Raw genomic sequence first — 13,067 nt, 5'->3', positions numbered from 1 at the left:
GTTGGATTAGGTTTAGGAGTACTAATGGGCCTCGGATCCAGAGGCCCATCAGGAACCCCTATAAATAGAGGGGTGGGGGCGCCCTAGGGTTTCACACCTTTTGGCTGAACACACCTGCCGCGCCTCCCACGCCCTCGCTTGTTGCAACTCGCGGATCTAGCAGTCTGGCTTGCGACGCTTCCTCCCTGCACGTGTGGATACCTTGGAGGTGTTGCGCCTGCAGCACTTGGACGAGCCATCGACGAGCCACGACGAGCCGACGACGAGCCGCGGTACCGGAGGCGATCTTGCTGCACGTGGACGAGCTGCTGAGGAGCTGCTGGACGTGATCGACTACGTACGACTACGTTGATCGACTACGTACGACTACGTGATCGTCTTCTCTGCACCGACGCATATCTACATCTTCCGCACCAGTAGTGCGTCGAGTGGTAATCCCGTGATCCTTATACGGCAGTTCTTCCTGGTTATACGCGGTAGAAAATTTTGATTTGCGCTAGCGTAGCCTACCTCGTATCCCTACAGTAAACTCTCAATATAGATGTTTCGATCACAATCTTGTTTGTTAAACCTTGATACCACAGTTCATCTGACATCCGATCATATGGTATATGAGAGATATAACTCGCCCACAGTACTGTACTTGTTACATTATCGCTTTGGTGGCTTATATGGATGTAAGGCACCTCTTTATTTCTTTGTTGGCTTCTGCGTGTAAAAAACTCACCAAGCTCGCTGATGCTGAGTGATGTGCTGTGACGCATTAATTGTTCTGTTGCTCCGGCACGTTAGACTCGTGCTCGTTGACGCGGAGTCAAGCACTACATACAAAGTACTAGCTCCAATGAATCCGGCTCAATGTTTTTCAACGCCAGTCCAGGAATAATTTCAGGGATGACCCATGAACACGAACTTCTTGATTTGCCGAGTGTGGGCGGGCGGCACTCGGCGAACGGCCTCTTTGCCGAGTGTCGGCGTCCAACACTCGGCAAAGAACTAACGGCCGGCCCAGTCCGGTGACGAACGGTGCACGTGCGATGCACGCGCCGTTTTTTTACCGAGTGTCGGACCTTTGCCGAGTGTCTATGAGCGGTTTGTCGAGTGTCGTATTTATGGCACTCGGCAAACGACCTTATTGCCGAGTGTAATATGTTTGCCGAGTGCCCCGTTGAATACACTCGGCAAATAGGCTTTTTGCCGAGTGCCCGAAAGAAAGCACTCGGCAAAATTTTTACACTAGGCGAACTTATTGTTTCCGGTAGTGAATCATTATGGTCTAGTGCTATTTTCCTTACATGAGTAATTGTCGGTCAAAGTATTTTCCTAACAAGGCAAACTTTGCCAAACTCATTAGTGCCTCGTATAGTATTTTGATAGGGTATTACCCGTCCCAAATTACAGGTCATTTTAGATTCTTTAGTTCATCTCTTTTTATGCACATATATATACGTTATGTCTAAATACATAGTAGAAAATATGGATTAAAAAACTTAGCGATCTATAATTTGGGACCAAGCAGGGATCGGTTTAACTTGCGCAAATATGATCCCATGGATCCACCTTAAATTGCGGGAGCAGCCAATAGATTGTGGATTGTTAACAGCTGAATTCACCTTTAATTTGGATTGTAGAAGACCTGCTGATTGTGAGACAGAGTCGTGTTAGCGGATTGTAAACTCTCAATATAGATGTTTCGATCACAATCTTGTTTGTTAAACCTTGATACCACAGTTCATCTGACATCCGATCATATGATATGAGAGATATGACTTGCCCACAGTACTGTACTTTGTTGCATTATCGCTTTGTTGGCTTCTATGGATGTAAGGCACCTCTTTATTTCTTTGTTGGCTTCTGCGTGTAAAAAACTCACCAAGCTCGCTGATGCTGAGTGATGTGCTGTGACGCATTAATTGTTCTGTTGCTCCGGCACGTTAGACTCGTGCTCGTTGACGCGGAGTCAAGCACTACATACAAAGTACTAGCTCCAATGAATCCGGCTCAATGTTTTTGAACGCCAGTCCAGGAATAATTTCAGGGATGACCCATGAACACGATCTGTTGGCACCGACACCATGTCTCCCGCGGCGCGTCCCTGTTGTGTCTTCTTGCACCTGGGTTGCATTGGACAGAAGAAAATAAGCTTGTGATGGTGCTTGTCCTTTTCTACTTGATGTAATTTCCATATGCGACTTTTATTGATGTTTTCTAACTCAACCATAAATAAAATACATAGCAGCACTAATAAAACTATACCAGTTAACTAAAAATAAAACTCACTACGGGAAACCTCGAATTTGCCGAGTGTAATTACTTTGCCGAGTGTATTTTTTCGGGCACTCGGCGAAGGACCGGTTTGCCGAGTGCAATACCAAAAACACTCGGCAAACATAATACACTCGGCGAAGGACCGGTTTGCCGAGTGCCGCCAAAAAAACACTCGGCAAACACCCACGAGGCACTCGGCAATGATGGACACTCGGCAAACTGACGAGCACGTGACTTCCCCGTGCCGCCGCCGGCGCGGCTCCGTGACGGACGTTAGGCCTTGCCGAGTGTCTACGGGGGGCACTCGGCAAAGCCACTAGTTTGCCGAGTGTCGTGATGGGACACTCGGCAAACCTACTACTTTGCCGAGTGTCGGCATGGGACACTCGGCAAAGTGGCGAGTATGCCGAGTGCTAGGGGGAACACTCGGCATACTTTAGGGCTATGCCGGTTGCGGGCCGCCGGGGCCGGGGCAGGGGTCGCCGGGGGCGGGGGCGCCAGGGCCGGGCAGGGGGCGCCGGGGCCGGGGCAGGGGGCGCCGGGGCCGGGCGCGCCGGTTGCAGGGCCGCCAGGGCCGGGGCGGGGGTGGCTGGTGGGGCAGGGAGGCGGGCAGGGGGCGCCGGTGCCGGGGGCGAGGGGCGGGCCGGGGGCGCGGGTGAGGCGGCGGGCGGGACAGGGTGCCGGAACCGGGGCGGTGGCGGCCCAGCCGGCGGAGGAGGCGCCGGGGCCGGGGTGGTGGCGGCCGGCGGGGCGGTGGGCGTGCGGGGCGCAGAGGTGTGGCGGGCGGGGCAACAGGCGGCGGCGGGTGCGGAATAATGAACCGAAATGAATCGACGGACGGAGCTATGTGTTGGATAACTTCGAATCTTTGCCGAGTGCCCGCGATCTAGCACTCGGCAAGGAGAAGTTTTAACTACCGCCCAAAAATTTCACGCCGGGCACGTACTTTGCCGAGTGCCAGATCTGGGGCACTCGGCAAAGTTGTATTGTTTGCCGAGTGCCCAGATCGGAGGCACTCGGCAAAGTTAAGTTAGATTTTTTTATTTGAACCGCGGCCTAGGCAGTGGGCCCGTGCATCTAGTTTGCCGAGTGCCTCTTTGTATACACTCGGCAAAATATTATCTTTGCCGAGTGTTTTCTCTAGACACTCGGCAAAGTGTACATGAAATGACGTATTGTACTGAACTTTTTCTAATATACTTGGGCAAAATCGTGTCAACATCACTCAACAATGGTTAAATTATTTTTCTACTGATAATGTTCTATTATTTCATGCAGTTATAGCGCAAATTGCATTTATATGTACTAAAAATCTGTAATTGCATTTAATCAATAAAAAACAGTAAACGCATCCGAAAAATTTCCAAATTTTGACACGAACCAATCTGTGTTGCATGTTGCCTATACAAAAAGATTTGAAGCCAAACCTTAACTCAAGTGTCACTTGGACTACAAATCTTATTGTGTCCTCTCTTACTTCTATGAATCCTTCCAGGAGATGAGTCGGCTTGTAAGCATCATATGCCAGAAATTGGGTGAAACCTTCTCAATTTTTTACCACAGCCTCCACACATAATATCATGACATCTTGACAAATCTTGTGATTTTCATATTTCGTTTGCTTTTTTTAGAATTTAACAATCATTCAACCACACGTTCGTGGTCGTGTTTTTTAAAAACAATGTTCAAAATTTCTTTTCATTTCCTGGTTGAGACCTCAATCCGGACTCCATAATATGGATATAATTTTTCCACTGATTATAATCCATCATTTCATGTACCTGCAGTTAAAATCTTAGATGAATAAAAAAATTCCTATTAATGCAATCATTTCATTAAAAATAGCAAACAGACCACAAAATATACCAACTTTTATTATGGATTACAAAATCTCCTACGTGGGGAGTAGAAAAAGTGTGGAGGCCAGGGGACGAATTTTTTTTTCGTTCGCCGAGTGCAAAACGAAACACTCGGCGAAGTCTTGTGTTTGCCGAGTGTCCAGGGTGAGGCACTCGGCGAAATAATATGTTGGCTGAGTGTCTTGGAGCGGCACTCGGCGAACTTCTTGATTTGCCGAGTGTGGGCGGGCGGCACTCGGCGAACAGCCTCTTTGCCGAGTGTCGGCGTCCAACACTCGGCAAAGAACTAACGGCCGGCCTAGTCCGGTGACGGACAGTGCACGTGCGATGCACGCGCCGTTTTTTTACCGAGTGTTGGACCTTTGCCGAGTGTCTATGAGCGGTTTGCTGAGTGTCGTATTTATGGCACTCGGCAAACGACCTTATTGCCGAGTGTAATATGTTTGCCGAGTGCCCCGTTGAATACACTCGGCAAATAGGCTTTTTGCCGAGTGCCCGAAAGAAAGCACTCGGCAAAATTTTTACACTCAGCGAACTTATTGTTTCCGGTAGTGAATCATTATGGTCTAGTGCTATTTTCCTTACATGAGTAATTGTCGGTCAAAGTATTTTCCTAACAAGGCAAACTTTGCCAAACTCATTAGTGCCTCGTATAGTATTTTGATAGGGTTATTACCCGTCCCAAATTACAGGTCATTTTAGATTCTTTAGTTCATCTCTTTTTATATACATATATATACGTTATGTCTAAATACATAGTAGAAAATATGGATTAAAAAACTTAGGGATCTATAATTTGGGACCAAGCAGGGATCGGTGTAACTTGCGCAAATATGATCCCATGGATCCACCTTAAATTGCGGGAGCAGCCAATAGATTGTGGATTGTTAACAGCTGAATTCACCTTTAATTTGGATTGTAGAAGACCTGCTGATTGTGAGACAGGGTCGTGTTAGCGGATTGTAAACTCTCAATATAGATGTTTCGATCACAATCTTGTTTGTTAAACCTTGATACCACAGTTCATCTGACATCCGATCATATGATATGAGAGATATGACTTGCCCACAGTACTGTACTTTGTTGCATTATCGCTTTGTTGGCTTCTATGGATGTAAGGCACCTCTTTATTTCTTTGTTGGCTTCTGCGTGTAAAAAACTCACCAAGCTCGCTGATGCTGAGTGATGTGCTGTGACGCATTAATTGTTCTGTTGCTCCGGCACGTTAGACTCGTGCTCGTTGACGCGGAGTCAAGCACTACATACAAAGTACTAGCTCCAATGAATCCGGCTCAATGTTTTTCAACGCCAGTCCAGGAATAATTTCAGGGATGACCCATGAACACGATCTGTTGGCACCGACACCATGTCTCCCGCGGCGCGTCCCTGTTGTGTCTTCTTGCACCTGGGTTGCATTGGACAGAAGAAAATAAGCTTGTGATGGTGCTTGTCCTTTTCTACTTGATGTAATTTCCATATGCGACTTTTATTGATGTTTTCTAACTCAACCATAAATAAAATACATAGCAGCACTAATAAAACTATACCAGTTAACTAAAAATAAAACTGTAATATAACTATGACTACTTGGAGACGGATATGCAGGTTCGGAAATAGTACAAAGAACAAACCATGAACACAGTGGTGATACAATAACTAGATGATACAGCAAAAGTACGACTACTGGAAATAAAATTCAAAGCAGAACCCCTGAAGACGATTAGGGACACAAAATCGCCATTTCCCAAGACATAGGCAAACTGGACAGAACCACGAGCATAACTATGCCTTCATTTTGGGTTCCGAGCAAAGCGGAGAAAGTTCAGCGCAGCCTGGCTCACGCTGAGGGCGAAGGCCACCATGGCAACGATCGCCCCAAGGATCAACCACGGGTTGCTGAAGTAGGTGTGCCGGAGCAGCGCCATCCACCGGTTCCGGCGGTCGCGGTAATGCTTCTCCAACGCCACAGTGACGTCCTTGAGATGGTACTCGCTGTCGAAGTCGAAGACGATCCCCTTGCTCATCTTCTTGAACATGTCGGAGACCTCCTCGTCACTGCCCAGCTGGTGGACGAGGATGTCCTTCTCCGAGAGCAGCGTGACGTCCTCGGCTTTGCTCACCAGCTGCGACATAAAGAGCACGTAGGCCGTCACGTAGCTACCACTCGAGTCGAAGCTCTCCTGCTCGTAGGCAACTATGTTACGGAGGAAGTAGTCTGTCCGCTCGTCGACGACGATCCTTGGGATCCGCAGCACGCCGCGCGAGAATGTAATGTCAAGTAGAGAGATGGGCGGCCTCTGCGTCATCTGTTTGAAACGGATTCCTGTCTCACGGTACTCTCTTGCTCTCCTCAGACGCCTCACCTCTGGCTGCTGCCAATCATTTTCACCTTGGGGCATCGGTATCTCATGGTGAGCTCCGCGGGTTGTCTGGCTTGTTGGATGCAGGTATTGGTAGCAGAGGTCGACAAGATGATCGAATTTGTTTGGTTTCACTGCAGTTGGGATGTACTGAAACAGGCCCTCGATGAATCCACAGGCAACGTTGATATGGGTGTCAACATTGGCTTGGTGATGAACCAGAGATATCGCAGAGACAATAGCCTTGAGGACACAAGAGGGGACCTGGTTCTCAAGCAGCAAGATGTCATGCTGGATGGCGCTATCCATGGAGTAAACATGTGGCGCTGGCTTCGCTTGTGCCGACTTGTTGATGAAAGGCTGAAGCCCGCCGAGATAACTGAACAGGAAGCAGCCGTCAATCAGAAGCTGCGCTGACAGCGCCTGGTCGCCGCCGACCAAGTCGATCTTTTGCCTGTAATATATCCGAGGTTCTTTTACTTCCTGATCTAGCTCGTGGACCAGCTGCACAAGGGTGACGCCGGTGAGATTGCACAGATCCCTCACGACCAGCAACTTGTTAGCTTCCATTGGTTGCAGATCCGGTGAGCCCTGATGGTATGGCCCGATGGATACGAGCTTCGGCTTGTAGGCTTCAGGGTTTGAGACAAGAAGGCTTTGAGGGACCATGTAGATTACCGCTGCTTTGCCTTCGCCAGATGCAAGCTCCGGCAGGATCTGGTTCAGCTTGTTTTGGATGTACGCCGCCGTCTCAGAGCTTCCATTGCAATTTCTAAGGTTGGTTCCTACATGCCCAAAATCCAAATAATTATACAACCTATTTATAAATGCAAAAGATTTTTGTATTCTCTTTGGTTTTGCAAAAGAAGAAATGCTATTATTTGCATTGATAAGGGGACATGGAGGGGCAAACGAATACCCTGATCTTGCGTCTGCATCTCCGTGCACATTGTACCAGCAGCTGCCCTTTCCCCGCGGTTCTTCATCACCCTGCTGCGGCAGGTCAACAAAACCAAATAACAAATAAACAGCAAGTGGCAGTATAAATTGTTCCGCTTACAACGTTTATATGTCCTGGGTGTTCCCTCGCAAAATGTGTATGGAGCTTAACTGCACATGCCCTGGGCGTGAATGTTGTAGGACAAGCTCATTTGATTATCCACGGCTGGCTGTTTCAATCTGTTGAGTTTTGTGTACGTAGGTGTCTGTTTCTTGCTTTTGTAGCGTTTTCCTTCACGCTTCCGCCTACTAGGCATTGTTTTTCTGAACTCGTGCCACCCGAGAACAGCAAAAACTGCAACAACTTCTATAATTTTCTTTTTGAGGAACTCTAGAGTAGGCCTTCGCGGTCCTGAACATTGCCAATAATTGGGGATAAAGTTTACATCCCGGGATTTATGAAAAAAAGAGGTTGGAGAGAAAACAAAGAAAGCTACGTCACAACATGATTACATCATATAGACACTCCCTCCACGCACGTAGCCGTGATTTTTTAACCGGGCCGTATATCCGGTGGGTGAAAAGCTTAAGGTCACGAGCAGCGGCATGAAAAACTTGCAGAGTTGACATGGACAGCTTCTATAATTTTGATACAAGATCATTAAAATTTGTAAATATTATTAGGATGCTTAAATTGTTATGTATTGATTAATATCATATCTGTCTCTTACTTTAATTTTGAATAATGCTCGGCTCGTGAACCAAACAAACCGAGCCAAAGTCAATTTGTTGCTTGTCCACATTAACAAGACGAGCCGAGCTAGCTTGTCATCAAACTAGCCTTAATGAGTTGAGAGCTGGCTCATCAGCTAGTCTCTTCACAACAACTATCCTGGTTGATGCTTCGCTGTCGAGCCGAGCACCTGGCCTCATCCCCATGGACCGCCGTCATTCTTGGTCTGGCTGAACGCGGTCACCGCGAGTCGCCTCTCCACCGCTCCTCACCACAGCCACGAGGTGAGGGGCAAGCGGAGGGGGGAGGAGAGGGTTGGCGAAGGGAAAGAAGTGGAGTAGAAGGGGTTGGCGGACTCCAAACTCATCGAAAACTAGGTTCAATAACAATTTTAGGTCCGACCAACCCCATCCCCAACAAATTTTAAAATGAACCAGTGGTGAAGCTCTTCACCTCCGGTACATGGTTGGAACCCAGGGTGTGATAGCTTTTTTCACCGTGGGTTCTAACATTCTATAGCCTTACATGCTTTAGAACTGATGGTGATACTATATCACTAACAGTGATACTATATCACCGCCGGTTTATCTAAAACCGGCGGTGATAGCCCATTTGCGATAGCTCATTCTGTAGCAGTGAATCCACCTTCGATTGTGGAAGTCAGGAGAATTGAAGCTAGGTTGAAGCAGATTATTGAATTTCACAGTATAGAGTTGATAGGTTATAAAAGGCGGATTCCATGATCTTGATAGCTATAGTGTTAATAAGGGAGCTCTTTTATGGTACAAAATACTTCTAATGTGTGGTATATAGTATATATAAGACCTAACTTTTCATCATCATGGATAATTTAGTAATTATTACATTGTAAAAGGTGATATTTCAAATAGAATGGTCTTTTAAACTTTATACTATTGTCAAAATTAAAATTACAGTGATGTTATTTGTATTCTTTTACCATGATACCCTTATAGTACCTATACTTTATGTATACTACCCGTACCACAGGTGAAGATTTGAGTAGCATACAATTAATCTTGACTGTTAGATGTTTTTTACTAGTCATTTTGGAATACTAATATAGATTAGTATTGTGCACCGTACAATAGTCCTAACCAGGCATCGATCTCTTTCAGATCACAAGCTGTACTGTTAAATCCTGAAAGCATCTGTTTTATTGCCTTGTTGGGTTCTGCGTGGGAAGCACTCATCATGCTCGCCGGGTCAAGAGCTATTGCGGAGTCAAGCGCTACATCAATTGTTTGGTTGCTTCTGCATGTAAATAAGACCCGTGCTTGTGCGGCCGAGTCGAGCGCTACACGATATCCGGTTCACTGTTTTCAGGGATGGGTCACGAGCTTTCACGGCTGTAGCGACATGGGTTGATCTAGCTAGTTGCTGTACGATTGTGGTATTTCGCAGCAAGGACAAATCACCTTTGCATGCATTTGGACGTGGATTGGATGGGAGACAATGCAGCCCATGTGCCCATTTCAGGATAAATACCGTACGTCTTTCGAAAGAATAGCTAGGTCCAGTTACGTTGACTCGAGGCAACGACGACTTAAAAGGTTTGGTGCTGGTGAGCTACCTTCCCAGTAATATTTTGCCCTAAAATTTTAGTTATGCCTTCGTCTTAGGTTGTCTTTGTTTTTCTCTTACTTTTGTTATGTATTTGTTTATTGTTGGTATGGATGGTTGTATGTAATTTTTCACTTAGAAAATTAAAGGAACATCCACATAAACTTTATAGCTATACCTTAGGGCAACCTAATGTCATCACTGTATCTAAGGCAGGACGTGTATTGTCCTAATCCCCATCATGCGCCTGTGGTTTTAATTCTGTGTAAGTATGCCGGTAAACCTATAGAAATAAACATTCATAGTTGCTTTCGTTGTTGGCATTCGTACCATTTTTATTTTCATATAATTGTCAACCGGTAACGTGTTAACAGAAATTCAAATAATTTTGAATACTTTAAAAGAAAAGCATCTCTTCCTCAATCGCATTTGTTGCGTAGGTGAGATGGTAAGGAAATGTACCCTGCACCATGCATGCACATATTTCATGCGTGATGTCCTCCCTGCTGTTTGAAATATTTTTTGGCTGCAAAACTCATACTAAATCTAGCTTTACTACCCCATTGGAGACCTGGTATAAATGCTCAATACTTTTAGTACTGTATTCACTTCACGGTATCGGTCCTGAATCCGATACTAAAAGGTGGTCCCGCCCATACTAAAAACACGTTTCTCTGGTAGTGGCTCTTGCCAACCTCTAGGGTCGGTGTGTGTTGTCGTGGGTTCGCACACTTAGAAGGACCGTCGTTTCCATACAAGTACGGTGACTTCTTCAATATCGACTATCGGCTAGCTATACTATGCATTTAACAAAATTAAATCTTCCGCTGCCGAATGCAACCACTACTAGAAAAATAGCTTTCTTACCGGTTGGGAACCCCTTTAGTAGCGGTTTCGCTACTGGTATTGTTAGTTCGGTACAAAAGGGAATCTTTAGTACTGGTTGAAATAACCGGTACTAAAGAGGACCCTTCATTTTTTATTTATTTTCTCATTTTCTTTTCTATTTTTTATTCTATAATCGTATTTCATATTAGTTTCCTTTACATATACTAGTTCTAATACGCTAGTATATATAAAGTTGTATTTATCTTTAATATTACATTTGATATATATATATAGACATATTGTGCATACACATATATGAATAATATTACATTACCTCAACTTTTCAAGTTCAACATTTTGTATCAACTATTTTGAACCCGAGTCCTGACGGTGATGTAGATTTGATCCATCATTATGAAACTCCCCCGCTGGATTTACTACCTCGTTCAGAAAAAATCTAGAGAGTTATTCTTGAATTGCCCTGATGCAGTCCGCGTCGAGGACTCTTTCCTTCTTGTACATCATTTGTGTTATTAGCAAACATTATTATAAGTAGATCAATGGATTTACACAATTAGAACTAATTTATTGTTAAGAATTTTGTATACGTACCCTTAATTCATGGTCGGTCATACGCTTCGGACCTACAAAGCCAAGGATGAACTCAGATACGTAGTATCCGCATAAATTATTCTCCGACTCCTATCTCAAACACTATATATATGGCAAAAAAAAAGTTGCGAAATATTTGTTTTGTTCAAGGAAGTGTCACGAGCTGTGAAAATTCAACACATATCGGGAATTGAGGCTTCCAATAAAGTTCCTCCTTGACTTCACCCACGTGATTTCGACGGAATCGAGCCCATGCTTTGTTCAGAACGACTATGAGGTCTTTGTATTCATCTCTTAGTTTCCTCAAAGAGTCCATGACATAGATTGCGCTCACATCATGCACGACAACAATGAGTATCCAATGGAAGTTATACAGCCAAAGCTAGTTAGTCTTATGTTTAACTGCTAGTTTGAAAAAGAAAGAGATGGAAAACACGCTCACTTGAAGTTGTACAGTAGTAGTATGTACCTCTTGTAATGTTGCTTGTCGAGGAACTTATATATATTCTTCAATGTCCGATTTGGTTTATCTCTTAGAGTTGACTCATTTACAACATCGGGGTCCATGAAGCCTATGTCATTGTATCCTTTCCTCCAACAAGTTTGAATCTCCATCCTGCATGATACAAAATCGAATAGGAGTTAAAGACATCGCACAATGACTAGAGCGGGGATTTTGAAGTTAGAGAAAATTAAAAACTTACAGAATCCAAGAATTGATGAGTGACTTGTCAAGTGCTTCTTGATTGTAAAGGTAATATAATTTCTCCAATGGCACATTTATAATGTCTTCCCTACGGAAATAATGTTGATCTCCAATCCAAAAATCAAGCACGAAAAAACCATTGGCTGAAGCCTCCATATACCATTGGTGCAACTTGTACATCTTCGTTGTAAGACGGTCCACCAACTGCAGCCACACAATCAGTTTCCCATATTCATATTTCCATTTAGTGCTCTAGGGTGCTTTGGGACGTAATCCTCCCCTCGAAGTTGCGCTGGGGTGAGATTTGTATCTTTGATGAATTGTAGCAGGTTCTGATCAAACTTTGAAAGCACCTTGAGCGAGGCAATTGATTGGTTTGATTGGGTTCCGAGTTGTGGAATTGTAGCGGTGGTTTCTCTGGTTGTTTCCTTCGCTCCACCTCCACGCTTCTGATGAAAGCCCGAAGTTTACCCTTATCAAGTGGTGGATCTTTCTTCGGCTTCTCTCTTGCAAAGAAAGCTTTAACCTCAGAATCCACTACTGTGCAGAGTTTCTCATCCGTCATATCACATGGGTACTTGGGCTCTGGTTCCTTCTCCTTCGGCCCTTTCTGCTTCTTCGTAGCCGCAGTAGGTGAAATTGAAGGCGTCTTTCATCGTGTAGCCATGATCATAGTAGGGGGAGGTGGACTTATGCTAGGATCCCTATCTGGTAGTGGACTCATGCTAGGATCCCTATGTGGTAGTGGAGAGAGTACCCTGGCAGATGGCATAGGTGATATTGCCCTTGAGCCTTAAGGAGATGATCCCAAGGTCGGGGGATTCAGCTGCATAATCCTTATGTAGTGCTTGGGCCATAGAATCCAACCAGGAATGGCTTCTCCTAGATTCTTTTCCCCGTCACCTCCAGGGATATCCAGTTCCAGATCATCCCAACCATCGACCACTCAGTCCACCCCAACTTTTGCGTAATTGTGAGCAGGAATCTCGGTTGGTGCTTCCAACCGAGACTAAACACTAGTAGAGAATTGGCCTTTAGTCCCGGTTGGTAGGGTGCATATCTCTCGAAAATCCATCTGGGATAAACCAACCGGGACAAAAGGGGGGGGTCTTTAGCACGGGTCTTTTAACCGGGAGTAAAGGTCCCCCTTTAGTCCCAGTTGGTGTCACCAACCGGGACTA

General features: G+C 45.3%; 1 protein-coding gene and 1 long non-coding RNA gene across 2 annotated transcripts; one reads left to right on the top strand and one right to left on the bottom strand.

The window, feature by feature from the left end:
* Nucleotides 1–5,727: 5,727 nt before the first annotated feature.
* Nucleotides 5,728–7,860, bottom strand: LOC117863416 (UPF0481 protein At3g47200). The gene is made up of 2 exons (XM_072295203.1): nt 7,407–7,860; nt 5,728–7,272 (listed from the first exon to the last, which is right to left on the bottom strand). The coding sequence occupies exons 1-2, from the start codon at nt 7,471–7,473 to the stop codon at nt 5,918–5,920; spliced, it is 1,422 nt and encodes a 473-aa protein (XP_072151304.1). The 5' UTR covers nt 7,474–7,860; the 3' UTR covers nt 5,728–5,917.
* Nucleotides 6,324–12,913, top strand: LOC117863420 (uncharacterized). Its single transcript, XR_004642218.2, has 3 exons — nt 6,324–6,460; nt 6,575–7,264; nt 9,296–12,913. It is a non-coding gene; the product is annotated as an uncharacterized lncRNA (long non-coding RNA).
* The last annotated feature ends 154 nt before the right edge of the window (nt 12,914–13,067 follow it).

Source organism: Setaria viridis, chromosome 7 (genome assembly GCF_005286985.2).
Source record: "Setaria viridis chromosome 7, Setaria_viridis_v4.0, whole genome shotgun sequence".
Lineage (NCBI taxonomy): Eukaryota > Viridiplantae > Streptophyta > Magnoliopsida > Poales > Poaceae > Setaria > Setaria viridis.
Note: the sequence above shows the minus strand (reverse complement) of the source record. Positions and strands in the feature narration are given on the sequence as shown.